The sequence below is a fragment of the Candoia aspera genome, chromosome 1, assembly GCF_035149785.1.
Source record: "Candoia aspera isolate rCanAsp1 chromosome 1, rCanAsp1.hap2, whole genome shotgun sequence".
Classification (NCBI taxonomy): Eukaryota; Metazoa; Chordata; class Lepidosauria; order Squamata; family Boidae; genus Candoia; species Candoia aspera.
Genome location: NC_086153.1, coordinates 72,412,865 through 72,435,999, shown reverse-complemented (window position 1 = coordinate 72,435,999; position 23,135 = coordinate 72,412,865). Strand labels below are relative to the sequence as shown.

Genomic DNA, 23,135 nt, shown 5'->3' with positions numbered 1-23,135 from the left:
ACCCTAAATGGTTTGGCAGAATTTCCAGATTACGTTGGCTTGTGTCACAGTCAGAAAAAAACATATTTTCTGTTTTGTATATACCCTTCATGGAATTCAAGCTTACAGAGTCTCGACAAAGTTAACTATTGATAAAAGAATGGTCCTGGATACAGAGCCCCCTAGTCTATATCCATGATTTGTAAACTACAACTCAGGAGGACCATTGGCTTCCAGCATACAGTGGATTAGAACTGCAATCCAACTGAGATATTTTAACTGATAACTCACGGGTCAACCCAATTATGTTTGCAATTGAGTAAGCATCAGTAACAGAGTTCCAAACACTCCTGCAAACAAAAAGTGGGAGGACTGTAGCCCACATTTTTGGATGGCCTTCAGTTAAGGAGAAATAGCACACAGCAGCTGTTTTTGACAGAAGTCATACATGGAGTTTAATGGTTACTTTGGTCTCAAATTAGCTGTAGTTATTTAGGGCATCTAGATTTGAAAAATAATTTCTTTGTTATTAGCTTCTGCCTTAGCAATGCTTGCAGTCTTTCAAGCATCATGTTCTGTTCTTGTGTGAGAAGTCCAACACTAATAATTGCATTCACTGAATATTTCCATGTACATTTTAGAAATAAAGAACAAAAGGGAATGTGGTAGATGAATGTGGCAGAAACAAGGATTGGCCTTGCAAAGTTCAAAAGGATTGGAGAAGTCAGTAAACAGTGTTGGTGAAACTAGATCTAGCTATATTTCATTTCATTTTCTTATCCCATGCCTTTAATTGCTTTGGCTTAATACTTCTTATACCTTTTCTACAGTTTGCATACACTGCTTACCCCAAAAGAGAACAGCATAAAGGTATATGTGTGTATTTAACAGCCCAAAACCCCTACATTCCCCCATTTTATTAAATACATATTTATGGAGAACCTCTATCTATGTGGTTGCTAGGAGCTGAAAACAACTTGATGACACATAATCAATTAAATACATATAATTTTATATATCTGCACAAGATGTCCATCACTGCCCAAAATTATGCAGAATATTTTTTTACACTTTTATGTTCCTTTTTCAGTGAACATAACCTTCAAAGTGAATGGTGACAGAGAAAGGAATTAGGATATTTTATAATTATTTTATACTTCAGCAAGTTCTAATTTTCTTAAAACTCTTTTGGTATAATTGTTCAGAAATAGTTCCTAGCTAAAATGTGTCTCATCCTTCTTAAGCTAAGAAAGTTTATCTGATTAGTGGCTTTAAATGAAGTCCTTGATGAGGAGCTACATGTGTTGGAAACACTAGCATTTAATTTCTGGGTATATATTTCAACTGTGAATTAATATAGCTACATAACATTGAAAGAGAAAGATATATAAATCAGTATGGACAGAGAGGAAAATAAAGTATTTAAGAATCTGAAACATTTAGAAAGTTTACCAAAATACTTGCTTAAAAGAAATGGGAATAAAAAGACAGACCGTGGTGATTCTGAAGACACCGCCGCCATCATTCACCATCACTTTATGAAGATTTCTAGAAACAAGGCCTTGCAGATCCTGGCTTTCCCATACAATGGTGCCTTCAAAACTCTGTCAAAACAGCCACCATATACTATTGACAGTATATCAGTATGTGACACATTAGGTAAATGTATTTCAGAAATCCTTTAAAATGCTTTGAAGACAGAACAAACCTAAAGAATTGTTATTTAATTTTGATACACAGACTAGAGCTGCACAGAGCATTCAAAAAAAGTACTCTGCAATGAGCTGTTAGAACGTGCCAAGCACCTGTCCTCAATGCACTGAAGAATCCACATGTTTTGGAAGGCCTCTGCAGCTGCTTTCCTGACCACGTCTACATGTGTGTGTAGGCACAGCTGTTTCACTGGCAACCCCAAAGAAAGCCTTCAAAGCAATTGAGCAAGAATTCCAAATAATATGGCTGCTATAGTGCTTTGCCCAGACTAAAACTCATTGCAAAGCACCTGTTCTGAATGCTTTCAACAGCCCAAAATATATGCCTAGCTGAGCCAACAGCTGAATATTTGGTAACGAAAAATCAGTGATAAGACAAAGCTTATCATTTGTTCGTCATGAGGAATAATTCTTAAGTGGTTAAATAGAATTTTAGTTTTTTAAAAAGTACTACCCAGACTAGTAAAACACCAGAGTTCTTTTATACACCTGTCAAAGATACAGGCAACTGATATCTGCAGTTCGTGAAATACTGCAACCTTCAAAGATCAACAGAGACAGATAAAACTAGTCTCCTTCAGCATGCAAAGGTGCCAAAAATATTTCGTAAGTACAGTTCGATGCAAGGGAAGTTGGCACGTTGATTTGTTAGCAAGTGCCTAGGACATTTTAAAAGTACAGTTACCTAACCAGGCTATGATAGCCTGGTTCATATTGAGTGCTATGCTTGATTTGTCAGCGTACTAGCAATTAGAGCAATCCCTACTGAATATGCTAGAATTTCCTTCTGACAAAGCACAGATTTTTATCTGTATTGGTAAAGTTTTGTCTAAATCCAAAATATCCTCTGTCTTTTAAGCATAGCTATTGTTTTACACAGGCACAAATTAGAAGCCTCATCTACTATATCAGTGCAGAAAAACTGCATGGTGCTAGTTCCTTTTATTTATAGTAATTTCAACTTAGATTATTTATTTATTCTATATGATGCTACTCTATGAATTCCAGGCAGATTACAATAACATTACATATAATCACCATAAATTCATAGCCAACATTATAGTGGCCCACTCATTAACTAAAAGCTGTCAACCCTATATGAGATTCTCCTCTCCAAAGACTGTGTGGCAAAGCAGAGTCTTTCCTAAATGACAAAAGGAAAAGAACTATCCTGACCTCAAGAGCAAGCTATTCCATAGAGAGGGGCCACAAATGAGAAGACTATCCTCCAGGCCCTTAACACCAGGATTAACACCAGATGAACAATCAAACAGCACAGTATACCCTAATCAAGGAACTATTAACTCAGTCAATCAACCAAGCAGGAAACAGCCCAATCAAGGAACTCCCAAGGAGAGAACAACACCCCCACCAACACAAGCAGGGCAAGCCACGGTATATAAACGGAGAGCAAGGCCCACTCCCTCTTTGCACTGAAGAGGTTGCCTAGTCTGGCAATGAAACGTCTGCAAGAAAACAACAAGGCTCAGAGAGCAGCAAGGACTCCACAGGCCCTACCTTCTACACTCCCAGGATGGAAACCACAGTATTCCTCTTGGCGAATTACTGGCAGATCTGTAAGTAATAAGCCCAATCTGAGGCTTTGCCTTCTAGAAATCTGGGGCGACTAAGGCCCCAGAAAGAAATCTGACAAGAACGAGATGAAGAAGATAGTAATCCTGAGAAGTTCATGGTTTACGGCTCATGTGTAATGTGCTGCCATGACGTTTAATAAAAGAGAGAGACACTCTATTCCTTTACAAACTACAAAGAAGCACAAAGAAAAGTTAGAGAAACAAACCATCTATCATGCACTGCTCCCAAGTGCACGGCACAGTGGTCTTGCTCATAAAATATACATCCATGGCATGGTTACTTGCACCAGGGGTTATACAATTAACTTGACTTTCCAGGTATGCACACAGCACTGAAAATGCAGCTAGCCAATTTGAATGTTTGTTGGGGGGGTAATTAAGACAATTAATGCACATCAAAGAGGAGAAGCTGACAGAAATAACCCCAAAACTAATTTATAGCCAGATTTAGTCAGATATCACTCCTTCATTTCAGTAGGTGTCTCCCCATCTGCAGCTCGAACATCAGAATAAAATGCTGAGCATTTTCACAGGGGCAGCCACTATTAATCTGTGTTGCAACAAGAAGCAGAGAGACTGACACCTTCACGTTTATAAATGAATCACATCATAATTTTTTGCAGATTTGAACGTACTCCATAAGATTCATATTCCAATTGTATATGCATTACTAGGAAGTAGGTACTAAATAGAAAATACAGAGAGAAAGGAATTGCAATAAACATTAATGATACCATTCTGTACCAGTCATCACTAGAGCCTGAATATATTCAGAATAGTATTCAAACCCACCAGAATAGCAAAAACATTATGCAATAATCAATTTATCAGTATTAGAAATGCTGAATCAGAAGCAGGTCCCAGTGAATTCAGTGGGATTTACTCCCAGATAAATGTGCAGAGAAAAATTGCAGTTTTATTTAATTAGGTACTATCCAGCTAGACCAGTCTCCTGATGACTGAAAGGACAAATGCCCTTCATACTGACCTGTCTCTAGAAACAATCTACACCGTAAGAGATGAATCTCACACCGATAATGCGGCTAGCAGCTATGATGTAAACGATACTGAGGTGCACACTACATCAGCTTTTCAAAAAGTGGACGAGGAATAAAGCCAGAATCTAAAGACTTTGAATTGCTTGTATATAACAGAATTCAACCTTTTTTTTTTTTTACTTTGGAGATAATTGTTCCTTGGCTGTTCTTCTCTGATCCTGTTTTTAGGGACATCTGACACACACAGCCTTTCACTGACTTTCCAATGACAGCTGTGACCTCATATATCCATTTTATCTACTGTTTCCCCCTTCCCTCCACTTGGCTAGGCACAATTGTTTTTCCTAGCTCACCTTCCACTCACATCACAAGCCCAAAGTATATGAGTTTCTGCTTGCTCAACATCTCCTCAAAGAAGTATTCAGCTTTGTTTCTTGCAGTTCATGGCACTCTTACTAACAGCCTTCAAGTCCATTAATTCAAAGGCATTTATCTTCTTTCTTTCACTTGGACTGTATTTCTTCAAACTCAGTTATCACATTAGCTGCTAGCTCATTGTAAAGAATCCTAAGAAGACTAATCAGGTGTTCTGGCACACCCATTAACCTTAATATGTTCCTCATTTTGGCATAATTGATATAATCAAAGGCCTTGCTACAGTCAATAAAGCAAAAGTAAACCAGCTTGTCCTAAGTATAACTTAGGTATGTATCCCAAAAGATGTACTTAAATAATGCAGCTCTCTTAAAAATGTCCAAAAGTACATTATCTGTTTTTGTTCCATAGCTCATTAATAAAAGCATTAAAATATGAAGAGTCATAAACAAATCAATGTTCCTTTAAATTAATCTCTTATAGGTTCTAGTTCTTTAGCTATTTCTTCTGGCAGTAATATACAGTTAAATACACAATGGCTCAAGTTAATTACACAATACTACTTATACAGTATTATACAATAATACTGTTCTGGCTTACATACAAATTCCACTTAAGGACAGACCTTGGGAATGGAATTCATTCTTAAGCTGGGGACTACCTTACTTAATCAGTCTGAAGCTTCCAAACCCTAAAGTGTATTAATCTTCCTTTCACTAACACCTTTAAAAGCATGAAAAAGATCAGAAGATGGACAAATCTCACCTTCATTTTCAACAAGCCACTGTTAAAATTACTCTTCTATCATATTATCCAGGCACTAAAAAGTTCAGTGTGATAAATCAATATCCACAAAAAAATAATATCAATAATGTAAAATTAGTATTTTTAGAACAAGTCCACATTCATATTTTAATCCAGGAAAGGGTTCTAATCTATGTATAGAATGGGCCAGTTTTTAGAGTCAGGTGAACCCCTGGGGGTTGGGGCAGGGAAATATCAGGGATCCTGATGAGAGCTCTGGTATGCCTCTTCCTTAAGGGACAACCTTGGATCCAGCAGGGCCAGGCAACTATTGTCCCATCTCCAATCTCTACTTTTGTGAGAAGGTTATTGAAAAAGTAGTGGTGCTTCAACTACAAAGAACTCTAGACGAAGAGATTATCTGGACCCTTTTCAATCTGGGTTTAGATCCAGGCAGGGGATGGCACTAATCACATTTGTGAAGCATGATGAGACTCACACAGGGTAATGCAATGTTCCTCATCCTGCTGGCTCTCTCAGTGACCTCTAATACCATCAACCATGGTATCCTTCTGGACCATCTGCAAGAGTTGGGGGTTGCAGGCACCATTCTGCAGTGGTTCTGTTCCTTTATGAGGGGGCAGCTCCATCTGATGCATGGGGGGAATAAGTGGTCAAGTCTTGGGCACTGCAGTACGAGATGCCCCAGGGTTTGACCCTCTCCATTTTATTTAATATCTACATGAAAACACTGGAAGAGTATATTATTTGAGAGTTTGGTGTACATTATCATCAGTAATCAGATTACATCCAACTGTACAAATCTACCTTAGAATGAATAGCAGATAAAATGGAAGTCTTGCCCCAGGGTAGAGAGGCTATAAGGGTATGGATGGGGAGGAACAGGTTCAGGCTTAACCCAATAAGGCAGAGTAGCTATTAATGCATAAACCAACTGAGATGCTGCAATTCTGACATTAGCTCTTAGTGGAGCTATGCTCCCCAAAAAGGATCTAGTACATAATCTGAGGATTCTTCTGGACTCACAGCTCCTGCAGATCAGCAGGCAGAAGTTGTGAACAGCAGAGCCTTTGTCCAGCTTTGGTTGATGTACCAGTTATGTCTGTTTCTGAAACAGGAGGCACTGGCAGTAGTCATTCATTTCCTCACCACCTCCCAACCAGACTACTATAACTCAGTCTACATGGGTATGCCCTTAAAGACCACCCAGAAGCCACTGTTAGCACAGAATGCATATTTACAGGAGTGCTTTAATACTGACATACAACACCTATACTGAGAGAGCTACACTGGCTGCCATCTTGATACCAGGTGCATTTCCAGGTGTGGTAATAACCTATAAAATTGTGCATGGCTTGGGTAATTAAAAGACCATTTCCTCCAAGTAGAATCTGCCCGCCCAAGGTCTGCAAGTAGATAGTGCATGTTAAGAGCGCCCCCTGCCCCTACCCCACAGGTGTATTGGGAGGGGTCCTGGAGGTGACCATTCTCTGCCAGAGCTTCTTTCCTGTGGGACCAGCTATCCTCTGTGAGCAGCATCTTCCCTGTTAACATCTGGAAAGCTGCTGAAGACCTGGGTGTTTAAGCAGGCATGCGGAGATTGTGGAGGCAACGAAGTCTTGCCCAGTATATGTGTGGGTGTTGCTTAGTACTATGGTTTATACTTTTTTCCTATAGTTGTGTTTATGTTATATTAATAGATTTTTTAATATTTTCTGTTGTTGGATAATAATATTATCCAGAGAGCCAGTCTGGTCTAGTGGTTAGGGCAATGGGCTAGAAACCAGGAGAGTGAGAGTTCTAGTCCCGCCTTAGGCATGAAAGCCAGCTGGGTGACCTTGGGCCAGTCACTCTCTCTCAGCCCAACTCACCCCACAGGGTTGTTGTTGTGGGGAAAAGAGGAGGAAGAAGGAATATTAGGTTTGTTCCCTGCCCTGAGTTATTTATAAAAAATAATAAAGGCGGGATATAAAATAAATAAAATAAAATAAATAATATTATTTGCTTAGATTCAAAGGAAGGGGAATATAGGCAGCACTGATAAACATAAAATGATCGCTTAAATGTTTTTGCCAAAACTACTGAATGTCTGAAAATGATGGCCTGAGGTAGATTTCTAATACTGATTCAAATAAAATGTTAGAAAAATAACAAAAAAGGCTGATAAAAAAGGCTCTGCAACTTTGGTGTTATTGCTTTTAAAAACATATATATAAAGTGGCAAAATGTCTAATTAATGGAATAAGCATTTAATTAGCATTCATTGTGCTACTGAATTAACACCTCACATATGTCTTAATTCAACAATGTGGTTGTCTGAATCCACAATCCTGTCTTCCATCCCTAATCCTTATTCTCAGAATTTGAATAGCTGCCTGGCAGCGAGTGCCATTGCTCAAACTGAACAGAAGTGTTCTCTTCAGAACAAAGCCCTTTGTGTTCACAATTAACGATACTCAGTCTAGACGGCAGCATCTTCTCAACATATGAAAACTTAACTTCACTAAAACAATTAATTCTGCCATTCTCTGAAACCATGACAAATGTTTTAAAGTTCATTTTTGCTAAAGTAAATCTTTCAAATATTCTGGACTATAATTCTCACTAAATTCCAGACAGTATAGCAAAGAATCAGGGATTATGGAAATTATAATCCAGAATGTGTGGAAACGATTGCTTATTCTTGTGATAGAAGAATATGCACAAGCCTCCTTGTCCTACCATTCTCCTCCGGTATATCTGCAAGGACAACAGAGGTTTTTGGTTCCACTTTTAAACTAACAAAAGTTTTCCATTATATCTAATCTCAGTGATACTGTATTCATCTTAAATTATCATTTATTGAAATAAACCAGATAAAATGATGATTTATTATTCTGTCTTGTTCATTAATCATAGGTCAAATCAAGGGTGGTCAACATGTCACTCCCAAGAACCATCCAGAATCATGCCATTCAAATTTGTAGGGAAAAGTATTGTCAGCAGCATGATTTTTGTTCTTTTTTATTATTTCAAATTAAATATAATCAATCCCTGGGGGATCTCAGCATGTGGTAATACCTAGTCGACCTTATAAGATCTCAGATAATGTACCTTTCCTACACACATTTTTGTTCATTGAGAATGCTTTCTATGCTGCTTAGTAGATTTTTTTTTTTTATTCAATCTCAGAATAGAGCTATGAATGAAGTTGGCCAAGTTTACAGAAATCAGGCTGTGAAACAGAATTTTACTCTAGAGTTCACGAGTTGTCTGCACCTGAGCTAGATCTTGAAGTCAAATCTAAATCCATCTTGTTTTTATCTGTCCTGATCTATTCACCCTTCACTATATAAATAATGAAAAAGTCTTCAATTTTTTTGTAATTCCAGAATGCAATATATTTCTTTTCACCTCATGAACAAACCCTACGTACAATCTTCTGCTTCTATACGAAGTGTGGAGACAATGCTCACAAAAGCTTATATCTCATTTCTCTCATGTTATTAAGTTATTAAGGTCATTAAAAGGTTTTAGTTACTTTAGTATCATAGATCTTTAGACTTCAAAACGAAAAGGAGACTAGTGGGTATTATGTGAGACATTTCAAAGTTCTATTAAATTAAATAATTTATTAATTACAACACAACGCTGAACAAATAGGAATAAATGAAAAGAAAATGTCATCGAGAAGAATCAGTTTTATGTATGTCCCAGAAATACACCGCACATACCTCTGGCAGAATGAACTGTTCTACAGGTTTGTACCAAAGTCTGCTCACTTGCACTCCACAACTAGGTGGACTAAAACGAGCGCTGAAGAGTGCCTCCTATGGAAACAATAAGCAACCCATTTGTGAGCCAGGAAAACCGTTCATGAAAGTCATACCTTCTTGGCCAATTCATGAAAAAAAAATATAACTGGTCTTAGAACAAAGCAGAACATATAAACCACTTTTATGTATGATTGATTCTGATAAATTCAAGCTTCTAAGTATTTATGAGATTTTAACATTTATGATTATAGTTTGATTTTATTGTAAACTGCCCAGAGTACCTTTTTGGGGGAGATGGGCGGTGATTAAATTTTGATAATAATAATCCTGCACCTAATAACTACAAAAATATTACGACACTGTTGAAAACAAAGAGACGAGCTTAAAAAAGAAGTTGACTATGTTTTACAGAGTCTGTTGCAAAACTTCATCACTCTAATCAATTCCTTTCATGCTTAAATGTATCACTGTCAGAACAAAAATAATTTAGATAGTTTGACATACCTAACAAAGATATAAACAATCATCTGGAGGTTTATAAAAATATCTCCAAGGTATCTACAGACTACATTAATCCACCTCTGCATTAAATTATGTTTTTAATTACCAGTAGTAATCCAATGTTACACAACCTAAATAATAACTTAAAAATGTTCAGACTTGTGGATGAAATGGTCTTACTTGTTTAAAGCCAGTCATATTGGCATTACCATAATGCATCTTTAATCTCTTTAAGTCAGCTAGCATATGCAGAGGATTCTTCTATTATTTGTCCTGGAGAATAAGCAGACAGCTTGCACAGCTCCGAAGAAACTACTACCACTTCTTACCATATTCAAGTTACAACATAAATGAGCACTCTCTCGTCTAGAGGGTGATCTGCAATGCACTCCTCTGGAAGGAGCCAGGCATTTACCCCAAGACATCAAACATGTTCATCTGTAGATACATGGCCATAGCAAATTGACATTGAATAGATATAGAGGAAAATATATCAGCTGATGAAACCAATTCTCACGTCACACATATACCTCAGCTGTGTTACAAAGCAAACATTATTTAGTATTCAAATACAATAAACCTTGATTTAACAGGGGGAAGAGGCAGGGGTGTCTTTACTCCTCAATGTCTACTACATCCTGAAATAGTCCATTTGCAGGAATTTATATCATTTTGGTAATGACATCCTTAGGTAAATGGCACTAATTACATTATTTGTACCCATTTACAACATTACACAAGTGACCTAGATGTAAATAATGTATCTTAATTTAACATAACTAATCAGGACTATTTCAGATGCAACTGACTTGTCATTTTGGGGAGGTGTTCAGATGAACATTTTGTCCTCTGCATCAGAATTCCAGTAAAGGCGATTTTATTGTCTAATCGTTGAATACAAATACAAATATAATACATTTTAGACTTAAACACATCTGCTGCAGTGACATGAAGATATGGCAACTTGCCTTCCATGTTATAATTTATGTTACACAGGAATGCTCCTACAAATAATTCCAAAAGATTAGAGCTAATACAATGCCAATTGTTATACACTTCCCTACTTTTAATGTAGATACTACAGGTAATCCTTGACATACAACCATTTGTTCGGTGACTGTTCAAAATTATGGCAATGCTAAACTAAGGGACTTACGACCGGTCCCCAAAGTTACGGCCATTGCAGCACCACCACGATCACGTGATCAAAATTCGGGTGCTTGGCAACCCACCTGCAGGGGCCCTTCAACTCCCCCAACTCCCCCTTCTGGTCTCCTGCACTCCGCTGCCCCTGCCACCCTTGCTGACCTTTGCCATCTTTTTGGTCCCACTGCTGACCAAGCATGCCTGGCCCTTTGCAAGGCAGTGCTGGCCCCACAACATTTTCTTCCTAAGGTGGTACATGGCAGTTGCCTCATGAGACCTGAGGAAGATGGCCACACATTCTTAACTTAAGAATCTCTGCCTTTAATAACTGTTGCAAGACATGGGCCTTTATTTGGTATTCATATTATGGTTGCAATGCTTTACATATCTACTTAGTGGTTAGGCCCACTGAGCTTTGTTGGATTTATTTCTGAAGAGGCTACAAGACTACATTGCTGATGTATTTAGATTTCACTTTACAATGTTCAAACCTGAGAGATACAATTTACAAAAATCCAATAAACACAAGCCATCCATTCAAAAGCATGCTAGAAAAATATCTGTACTCTTCTAAACATAATGCAAATGTAGAACAAGGGTGGCTGAGACCCATGAGATCTCCAACTTCCCCTTTCCCATTGTTTTGGTTAGAAATTGGTGACAAACTGTGTCTCAACAGCTAGAAACTTAATTTTAGTGTTTGCTTTAAAGTTTAAATGCTGCTTGTTTTTTCACATTTTTCCCCTGGCCCTATTTGCCCTGTGTCATGAACAGTATGGCTCTTGGTCAGAAAAAAAAAAATCCAAAGCACTGCCCTGAGCCATTGAAAGTTAACATCCTTGCTGTAGAATAGTGGCTCTTGAAGCCAACAAGAAAGCTAAGCCAAGCCAAGCCAAACCAAACCATGCCCCACATCAAGCTCCAAAGTCACTAATAATTTTGATCTCTACAAAATCAACTTTTACCGCCTAGTAAGCCTGTGTTCTTCCCCTCTAGTACTATGAGCCTCTTTACTCCAGTACAGATTGAAGACATCAAAAAATTTATGACGTAACAATTGTCCCTACCACATTGCCACATCCAGAGTTCTAAATGCTCACAAAATATATACAGTATCACAGGTATAATTGATTTCTTGTCCTTCTTTTTTTTCCCCACCGCTATTCCGTTTCCCACTTACCCTAACTGTATTACTAGCCACTTCTAATGGCCCCAATTAAAAACAACAATTAGGAAACAAAATAGTCAAACTGACTGCAGGTAACAGCACCACAAGCCTTTTTGCCTGCTCCTTCTTCATGGATACCTACTCCAATAGTCCCCACTTAGTCCCACTGCCTAAAGAGACTATGGATTTGGCCTGTTCTATTAAAAGAACTACAGAAGCGTGGCATACCTCTTGTTCTGCTTGGTAGAGTTTTACTGTGATGTTTCTCTGGAATCCAACACCTTTAGCATCGTAGAATACCCCAAGACTAGTGATGACAATTGGATAAAGGACTTTGAAATGCACACTGACAACTCTGTCTTCTGACAGCATCGAAGTATCATCCTCAGGCAAAGTGAAGGCTTCAATTTCTTGATTCAGAACTATGAAAAAAATTAACAAAGCATGCAAAACAAGCTCATCTAAAATAAGAAGGCAGTCAAGACTCAGTAACTCTCTTAGATATGGAAAGTTTCTATATTAATTACCATCAAGAGCAGGTGCAGTGCATAAATGTATTTACACCTTACTCCTTAACCTTAATATATTAGTTTGGAACTATAGCCTATTTACTTTGAGCCTTATTCAAATTAACAGGGATAGGTGGGATTGTGGTTTATTTTCTGGCTCACTACAATGAAAAGGCAATTGTAATTTGCTAAACTATCACAGCTACTTGAAAATACTGAGCTCCTATTTAAATGCATTTAAGATTAACAATACTTCTGCAGATAAGAAATCATAGCGGCTACAATATTTTGTATGACTGATTATGGGAATGTACCATAATGTACCTCCCCACCCAACCCTGCAGTTCTTACCTGGATTAGAGATATTCAGAAGTCTGCATGAATAAGGATCTTCTCTATCTTCCACTGGCACATTACATCCATGTGCACCAATTATGAACTTCACAAGGACACTAAAATAAGATTAATAACTTATTTTTTCTCCTATTATCTTCAGAATGGATTCAAGTTAACTAATTTTTAGAAAAGTTAACTGGTGTGTGTTTTAAAGATTGCATAACATAATATCTATCAGAATACATTTGTCCCACTTTTACTTCTTTCCAAAAGATTAAAGGAACTAGTAGAGAGGGGACACCATACTGTATGTTTAATACATGTTTCTATAGAATTGTGACACTATCCCTCAATTATTTGAAACAGAAAATCAGAAAGTTGTAACTGTTTCAGATTAATACTATTAAATTAAGAATATAGATGTCATGAGTAAGGATGGCGAGCAGGGGGCTCCCATCCAGACTGTCAAGCGCATGCGTAGCACTGATGAATTGTTCAGCCATTCAAAGAGACACAGATCGGGACCGCCTTAACCCTTGGGGGTTATATGTCTGGGTTTTTCCCACGCTTCTTCAGTTTGTTAGGATTCCTGTTAAGTACTAGCAATAAATATTAGAGACCAGTTCATTGTCTCAGTGTGTTTCCTGGTTGTTAGGACAATATGTATCTAAACCAGCCTCTCTGATACCATCCAGATGTGTTTCGGATTTGGGGCTGGGGATGATGGAAGTGGTAATTCAGAAAAGCATTAGAAAGGAAGGCTGTTCTAAATGTTTACTACATAATGAATTAATAATCACAAATATAGCATATTAAAAAAACTAGCATGGAAACATGCCCAATAGCCTGGTTCTGCTACCAATTTTTTAAAGCAATAATACAGATCTTTATATCAAAGTATTAGCCTGGAAAATTCCAGCTATATAGGCTAATTCTGAGAACTTCACGGAAATTGTTAAGAAAAGCAAGACTTCTTGTAGAACATTCAGGAAAGACATGCCAGAATTCTGCATAACATAAGGGTTGGGCTTTTATCCAAGTGATTCTAAGGATATTTTGAAATGAGTCACTTAAACCAATGAGGATTTTTCCTAAATACCTATAAATTCTAGATTTACATTTTCATGAGAGAAGGCAGTTGAGTATGGGTAATTACCGATGGCTTAATGTTGGGTGCTGCTTCAAATGCCTAAACCAAGTATTCCTTATAGCATTCCGCAATCCATCATTGTGTCGTGCAGAGAGTATCCCTACAATAAGGTCATAATGTTTTGGTTTCCAGTGAGGAAAGAAAGCCAGTAGACCTAAGAGATATAAATTAAAAATGCCTTAGCAGAGAAACAAGCAAACAGGGATGCAGATCGGATTTGTAAAAAATAACTTATTCAATTATTTGTAAACATTTTAGCAAGAATTCTTATAAACAAGCCAAACCCACATAAAATGAGAAGGCAGGCTTTACAAGAAAATATTTGCTTAAATTTAGAGGACACTAGAGATACAGTTTCACATATTTTGATAACCAAAAAATTGGCACAGATAATTGAATATGAATATATATCAATATTGAATATGAATATGAGTGTGTGTGTGTTATATACGTAAGCTTCCTACATTACAACAATGACAAGTTCTCTTCCTTGAAAGATTAATATTTATTTACTATATTTTCACAAAAACAAATCGAAGTGTTTAGATGATAAAACAGATACCTCTTAGATGTGATAAAATTATTCTAAAAATGAGAAAGTAAGGTGTTATACAGTTAATACAACTGTTAACTTAATCAAGGAGTGGAAAATGAGCGATATGCATGCTTTATAAGTATTTCAGGAAGGTAGGGAACTTAAGGCTTTCCAGATATTGCTGAACTACATTTCCCATTTCAGTAGCTTTATCTGACAATGCCAATGGTGAGGAATGCTAGGAAATGTACTTCAGAAGCATCTGATGAGCCAGATTCCCATTGCAGATACATACTCAGATATGCATATCTATACCCAACTACTATGGGAAAAAACTTCACTAAAATACAGTGATTAAGTTTTAACTATGATGGTTTCCTAAGTCCAATAAACAAGTAATTTACATTCTATCATGGATAATAGCATGTATCCATGGTTTATTTTTAATAAATTATTCTATAATGGATATATTCAGATTTATATTTAGCCCTGGCAAAAGATCAGTTTCATCTCATGCCACTTAATTTTAGAATAAAAAAATTAAGATGTCAAATCAACTAAATGCCAAGTCTGTTTAGAAAAATGACTGCGCATAATGTACAAGATATAATTTCAGAGTTTTAATTTTAGTGTGAACTCCCCCCCAAAAAAAACCCAACAACAAATTGTGTGTTCCAGATCTAGTAGCTTGATGATCTTCCAAATATCACTGTCTTCTAATACAGTACATTTATGCAGATTATCATTGCCGCCCTATAGTATCAGCAGTTGAAACTTGAAGTCACAAGACTATCTCTTTTTTTAGTTAAGAAAAATTGGTGTAAACATAGTTGGGTTCCTTTTAACTAATACATTATTGAACAAAAAAATGAGTTGCTGATAAGCTGAAAACCAATGTACAAATATGGGTAAAAGGACATGTAGCCTGAATTAGTGTCATAAAAACTAAGGTTTTTCCTCGGGAGCAGCTATGTGAATGGAAACTGCCCCACACTTTACAATTCTTCTCACTATGTTCATCAGTGAGGATTCCGTCATCCCCAGCAAGACTGATCTTTCTATTATTTTTTCATCAAGTAATAAATTTCTATGGGCAGATTACACAAAAAGAGTAAAAGCACAATAAAATTCAATAAAAATCGGCTTGAAGAATATAACATGTATAGAAATAGCCATTCTAACACAAGGGATTAAATTTTCTGTAAATCAGTTATTTAATGCTTGGAATAAAAGAAAGTCTTAACTTGGCACCAAAAACAATGTGGCCACCTGGCAAGCCTTTCTGAACAGAACATTTCATGGACAAGATGAAACAGCTAAAAAGATCACCCATTCTCTTGTAGTCGTTCATTTAACTTCAGTCAACAGAGGTACCTAAAGAAGAGATCCCAAAGATGATCCAAGTTAAAAGTACACGCAGGAAAATAATTCCTCCAGACACCCTGCCCCCCAATTATTTGGGGCTTTAATAGCAATAGTCATATTTTGAAATGCATTCAGGAAAAACTTAGCAGGTGAATTACTCACAAAATGCACATCTAACTTGTCTGGACTGAACTTTGGTCTCTGTCCAGTCCATTACTCAGCTGGACACTGATTCAGGACATTCACTTCCTCACTTGAATGAGGTGAAATTAGGAAAAAAACTGCATGTCAGCTATATGTTGATGACATCCTCATATAATAATGCTAATTCATCCTCATATAAGATTAATATAATTCAGCCTACATCCTTATATAATCTCTCCAACAGTTACATGTAGAAGTTATAAAACACGTGAGATAAAACAGAGCTCAAGGAAACCCTATACAGGAAGTCCTTGCTTAACGACCACAATTGGGACCAAAATTTCAGTTGCTAAGCGAAGTGGTCATTAAGCGAATCAGACCAGATTTTATGACCTCTTTTTGCAGTGGTCATTAAACTAATCACTGCAAGCATTAACAGACCACGTGGTCGTTAAGCAAATCATGCAGTTCCCCAGTGATTTTGCTTGCCAGAAGCTGGCTGGGAAGGTTGAAAATGGTGATCCTGTGACCATGGGAGACTGCAACAGCCATAAATGTGAACTGGTTGCCAAGTGCCCAGATCGTGATCATGTGACTGTGGGAATGCTGTGACAGTCGTGTGAGAACCAGTTGTAAGTCGTTTTTCTAACACCACTGTAAGTCCGAACTGTCACTAAACGAATGGTTATTAAGTGAGGACTACCTGTAATATTACTGCTCTGCTCTATGGCAATCCTTCAGCACTATTTTCTCAAATTAAACACCTGAACAGAAGCAGAATCACTCAAAAACCCAATTTCAGTAACTTAAGATGCCTGTTTCAGAAATAGACCATAATTGATGATATGGAAAGCGACTGAGAGATTCAGGAGAGCTAACAGAGTTCTCCCTGTCTCTTTATTGGTAAATGCCATCCCTGGGAAGATCATGGCTGTGTCAGACTCAAAACTGCACTTAAATCTGAGTTGAAATAGATCCTGATAATCAACGTCATCCAAAAATGCCTGGAGTTGAATGTTAATTACTCAAGCCTCTTGCTCATGCACCTGCTGTTGGAAGAAAGGAGACAGATTGTTGCTGTAGCTCTGAGAACATTAAATGGAAAATCCCTGAATCCCTCAGAAACTCATTACCAAAACACGACTATTTTCTTCTCCCCATTCCAAGTCTAGAGTTGAAGAGGAAATTAGGGATTATCGTGCCTCTGCGTGGTCAAGAGTAAGGAGCAGAGTCCGATAACTAGGGTTTGAGCCAAAATCTGTAGAAGGTAGTATACAGCACTGCTTTAAGCTATGTTAGAATTTGTCTTGAGTTTTCTTTTTAGAAATTAATCTAAATAATGGAACTGCAACTGGATCCACATATCACACTCAGCTACAGTTTATACACTATGGTTTAAACCATGTATCAGATGAGTTTGCACAACTGCCAAGCCATAAACCATGGCTAATTCACACAACTTTATTATTAGCACACAATGAGCATGCCCAGATGCAGGTCTTATACCTGAGTTTTATCACTGAGATGCAAAGCATGTTTTTTGATGAACAGCATGCTTTTATTTCATCATCTGGAGTATTTGAAAAAAAGTCTGACAAGACTTTAATCAGATATGACAAGTAATAGCTCATGATGCTCAGTCAGAGAAGTTCTCTCTGTAAACCTTGGTTCCTTAGATTACCAATTTTTCTACAGAGACAGTTTTTTTTAAAAAAACAAGAGAATATACAGGACTTCAAAAACAAATTCAGAGACCAATAGGCACTTCTGCACTTCTAAGTGAGTAAGAGATTAATTATAGACTCCATACAAAATAGAGTGTATAATGTAACACAGTTACATCTACTGCAACTATAGTTTTAAATCTCACAGAAAACACTTTTCAAGGGTTACATGATCTGGCCATAGAGCACACAAGATACATGGTTACAGACACAGAGCAACAAATCTCGAGGCATAAATCACAGCAGCATATAGCCCTAGTTCTACATCCAGAGTAATGGTAGAAGGCAGGAAGCTAATAAAAAATACAGACCTTCATGAACACACTGAAGTTTTCTGTTGCAGATTATTAAACAGAAGCATGAGGGAATTGAAATCAAATTCCCAAAACCACTTATGAAGCAGATATAATGAATAATTAAGTTCTAGCTACCTTTTCAAACTAAAGCATTACTTCACTGCAAATCAAGATCTTAAGAAGTGTCTGGCCCAAATTACCAGAAGGAGATATAAACAGATGGTATTTACCCAATAGGAAAACCATGTTTTTTCCCCAAATAATACCTATGAGTTGGGGGAGGGAGTTATAATCTGCCAGCTGATAAGAATAAAATTTCTATTTTCTCCCCCTCTCCTTCCTTTTACCCCATCACCATTCGTGACTGTGGTTGTTCTTATTCTTCTTTGACTGTTTCTCCCAAAGGAGATAGTGCTTTAAGAAATTTGTGAGTGCTAAAGAGAATGGTTGGTATATGTTGATTTGTCCTGGCTTTGCCCCCCCCCTTTTTCTTTTGGAGTGAAGTTTCTGGGATACACACCCGCACACTTCAAAGATGTGCACACTTCAAAATGATTTGAAAGGCATGGTTAGGGTTAGGGTACTGCAAACGCAGGTGCTTTTTAAAACAGCCATATCTTTTTTTCAGTCTTCTGTGGCATCCTAACAGTTGAAGTTGCCAAGTTGGGAAACATTGTTTTATAGGAACAATGCTTTTAGGACTTATCCTTTGATTTTGAAGACAAAGTCACTCATAGTATCACTGAAAACTAATGTTCAGGCAAACAGAAGGCCTTAATCTACTCCAAATCTGACTTCTTATAACTATTAGGATTGACAGAATTCACCCACAACACTTAATTTCTTCTTCTATACTGAAAACCAGAATCTTAGCTTGACATTTACTAGCTCTCCTATACCACCCAGATTCCAGACAACCACTTCAAGTTTCTTCAAATAGCCAATCATATAGATCCATTGAAGCAAAACAAGTATTAGAGCCTACGTCATCAAATGCATGAAATGTTGACACAAGAGGCATACATCCATATGGTGGTGAGTGGAACTATAAGCAGTGACCCAAGAGGTGATTGATTGATTTAGATGAAATTTTCAAATTCTAATACTTCCTTAGGAGGAAAATTCATTGTAGTTGTTTACTGATAAGCATGTTTAGAATTTATTTCTAAAACATTGTTATCAATACATTTGTTCTATGAGGAACCTTCTATTGCTATTTAGTTTTCCTACAGTCAAGATGTCTCAAAAAGTGGCAGCATCTTAACCCAATCTGGGCCAAAGTCTGACCTCCTGGAACACCAGAGCTTCTCTACAGCTGTCAAGAAAACTGCATGAACATATCCATGAAATCACCAGAAACTAAGCTTTGACTTAAAGGAGAGTCTACACAGAAAGCAATTTAATCTCTTTTCTTCCATTTCTCAACTTCTGCTCCACATTTTACTTTACAACAGGAATGATAAAAAAAATTATTCAAATCAACTGGCAGCTGTATCTGATTTGCAGTAGATTAGCAAGGATTTGTGACCTTAACTGTTTGAAGAATTGCAGTTAGGCAAACATATGCCTCCAGCTGGTGGAACTAGTCAAAAAAGCAAAAAAAAAAAAAAAAATCAAATATAAGACTATCAGGCCCATCCTGTTCTTCAGCATCTACAAGATCACCATTTCCCTCTTATTCTTATCCAGCATCTCTCAAAATGTTTGCGGGACTGATGACCTGTATATCCTAACTGCACCTTTTCTCCTGCCTGATGAAAGGGTATCTCCCCCGACCCAAGCCCCCTGCCCTCCATTCCTAAGCTCTTTCCTCCATGAAGGAGACCAACATACTCTCCACTTCTCTGAGGCGGTCTCGTCTATTCCCCCAAGTAGCCTTATTTGCTTAGAAGGGGCGCTGGCCATTCCCTTCTTCTCTACAGGGATCAGGAGCTACTCCACCTCTTCTCGGTCTTCCCTCCAGAGCGCGCGGATTCTGCCCCACCGCTCGGCTGGGAGGAGGAGGAAACAGCGCTGCCCGCCTCCGCTACCTCCTGCCTCACTCCCCGAAGCCGTGAGCCCGCCGGCACAGCGACGCCGTCGCTTGGGCGCAAAGGAGGCCCTCCTACAACATGCCTCTGCCCCCTCGCCTCCCCTGCGGGAAGGAGGCAAGCGGGCAGGCTGGGTGGCTCGGCCCCTCCTCCGCCACCTACCTGCCGGGTGTTGCTTCCCGGGGCCGCTGGCCGGGCAGCTGAGAAGGAGAAGCCAGAGGTGCAGCACGACCCCGACCGCACACGGGCACAGAAGTACCAACCAATTTCGCATTGGCCGCCGGCCGCTGCCCAGCCGTCGCGGCCTCTCTCGGAGCAGAGACGGGACGACCCGCAGGGACAGTAAAGGTCTCCCCCGCCCGCCCTCGCTCCGGGCGGCAGCACAGCGCCTGAGACCCTCGCCGGCCCCTCCTGCCGCCGGCCCAAAGCCAGAGTCCCGCCCCGGACCAGGAAAGCGTGTGCGCAGAGCCGGGCCTCTGCACTACAATCCCCACAATGCCTCACCGCGGAGAGGAAGCGGCTTGACCTTGCTGCGAGCCGACAGCGCCTCTCCCGAGGATGCCTCCCCGCCACGTCGGAAGAAGCGGAGGCTGGAGGAGAGGAAAGTAAAGCCCGCTTCGAGGCGAAATCAACTCCTGGTAGCTCCGTGGAAAAGAGGGAAGAAAGAAAGAGGAGGTAGGAAAAGGGCCGCGCCGCTTATTGTTTTTGTGGCTTTTTTCCTTAAAAAAAGAAAATGAGAGTCCCTCGACGTGAAGGTAAAAATAGGCACTGAATAGGAAAATTTTTATTTATTTAATTTTTATCCCGCCTTTATTAAGACATCTGATGATGTTTTCTTCAGAGCCTTTCCATTTTGAGCCCCCCCCCCACCATTTCAATTGTTGGAATGTGTGGAGCAAATCTTTTTAAAACAAAATTTTGCGAATGAGTAGCCCCCGCATGGAGCGCCGGCACCTTGGTAAGCAAGGTAGGATTGAATGGGAATGCAAAATCCTCTGGAAGATCTGAAGTTTGTAAAGGTAGTTTCCATAAGGGAAACTGTCATTTTTGAAGAAATGTACAATTTGTACAAATGTACAATTTGTTCTCATGTCCCAGCAATCATGTGTGAAGATGCCCTGCTTACCATTTTAAAGGAAATATCCTCATGGTATCACTTTCATTTATAACCAGCCCACCACAGAGGCAGCCTAAATGTGCCTCTAGTTGTTCCAGTGTTAAAATAGCTGTAATGACTGCCTATTCCAAATAGCAATCAGACTCAGGTATTCTATGGATATCTAATTTAATAATGAATAGTATGCAGAAACACAGGCAAAGCTGAGAATACCAAAAGCACGGGATTTCTCCCAATTAATTCCCAAGCAATCTCAAACCCCTCCCCCCAGAGTCAGTATAATTCCATCCCCTTTGCAGGTGTTCCTAACGGTTGCTGGCAGTCTTCGGGTAATGTCCTTGACCAGTCAAGTTAGCCCAAACATGCATTCCTTCATACTCGCATCATCCAGCTCACTGCCTGGCACAAAGGAACAGTAGCAGCCCCTTCCTGTACAACAACCCGTGTCAGCACCAGCATGGCATGAGAACTCGTTGCGATGTTTCAGGAACATTGGAGCAGGAACCATGATAATAGTGTTTTCCTTCTGATACAGTACAAGCCTTGCCACGCAAACGATCTATGACATCTCATTGACAATGTGGGTGATGACAAGGTCAGGGATGGGATCTGCCCAGGTCCTATTGGCACTTGAGGCTCCTCCCCTCCAGTCTCTGGCAAGGCCCTCCATGGCTATTTTGGCTTGGGCTATTGGGGAGACAGGGACGCGGTGGCGCTGCGGGTTAAACCGCTGAGCTGTCGATCGGAAGGTCGGCGGTTCGAAACCGCGCGGCGGGGTGAGCTCCCGTTGTTAATCCCAGCTCCTGCTTACCTAGCAGTTCGAAAACATGCAAATGTGAGTAGATCAATAGGTACCGCTTTGGCGGGAAGGTAACGGCGTTTCGAGTCGTCATGCTGGCCACATGACCCGGAAGTGTCTATGACAACGCCGGCTCCAAGGCTTAGAAACGGAGATGAGCACCGCCCCCTAGAGTCGGACACGACTGGACTTTACGTCAAGGGAAACCTTTACCTTTACCTTTTATTGGGGAGACTGGACATCTGGTGTCTACAAAAGCTTTAGCCTAAATAATCCCTGACCAGCAAAGTGCACTTTGCAAAGTGTTGTTCAGGAATTACATGCTCCTTATGTACATAGGCATAGCATTCCTCTGGTAGAGCACTAGACCACTTTTTAAAAATATGTGTTTAGAAGTCGTTCGAAAGAGTGCTAGATCTGTCTTTTGAAGGTCAGAAGGCACAGGGAGTCAATTTAAACTAGGAAAAAGACCTGAGTTCTGCTAGCTGGATGCTGTTAATTCTGTCCCAAGTTATAGGTTTTATGCCACTTCAGTGGACAAGGAGCATTTTCATTACTTTTGTGGGGAGCAGTGACACCAGGTTGTGTACTACATGAGCTACATCTGAGTGCTACCGGTCATGGCTCTTCACTGCCAACACTGCCATTCCCCTGCAGCACCCATCAATTTGGGATATATGAGAGCTAACAAGAGTTCTTTGCAAGAGTTGCCCCCTTTTGACCAAGGGACAAGTCAAGGTACTAGGTGTGCAGTGAAGTTGAGAGGGAGCATGATGCATCTTACAATCCCTCCACTGTGTCTGTGAACTGTTATTCAGACTATTTCTGAACGTGGGTCTAGCATTTCCTTGGGACCCATAACCACAGGTAGTCTGGCTGACAGGTTGGTGAAGAAGAAGAGGGTTATGGAATGAGGTGGGAAGGAGAGTGCCCACAATGCTCCTTGCAACCCTCAGGCTGTCATATATCAACCTGAAATATATAAAAGCTGGGGTGTCATTAATGAAAATTCTGCTTCCCCTTTTAGCCCAAGAGATGGGTCACATATACAATAGAGGGGTGCAAGGTGAAATGGGGGAGAACTCTATCACACCAGTGACCTGTCATTAAAGCCATTTCTGGACATAGGTCGAACT

At 39.2% G+C, this 23,135-nt stretch overlaps 1 protein-coding gene across 4 annotated transcripts in view; it reads right to left on the bottom strand.

Annotated features, from left to right (window-relative positions):
• The window catches only part of B3GALNT2 (beta-1,3-N-acetylgalactosaminyltransferase 2), a 36,776-nt gene extending 16,281 nt beyond the window's left edge, over positions 1-20,495 (bottom strand). For 3 of the 4 annotated variants that reach the window (XM_063306628.1, XM_063306605.1, XM_063306619.1), the window contains exons 1-6: positions 20,246-20,495; positions 13,996-14,143; positions 12,855-12,955; positions 12,223-12,416; positions 9,138-9,233; positions 1,473-1,583 (exon numbers count right to left, since the gene is read on the bottom strand). In XM_063306628.1, coding sequence (XP_063162698.1) covers positions 1,473-1,583; positions 9,138-9,233; positions 12,223-12,416; positions 12,855-12,955; positions 13,996-14,143; positions 20,246-20,357 — 762 coding nt within the window. In that variant the 5' untranslated portion in view covers positions 20,358-20,495. The remainder of the gene's footprint in view (positions 1-1,472; positions 1,584-9,137; positions 9,234-12,222; positions 12,417-12,854; positions 12,956-13,995; positions 14,144-20,245) is intronic. The other variant, XM_063306612.1, reaches the window with a different exon arrangement.
• Between the last annotated feature and the right edge of the window lie 2,640 nt (positions 20,496-23,135).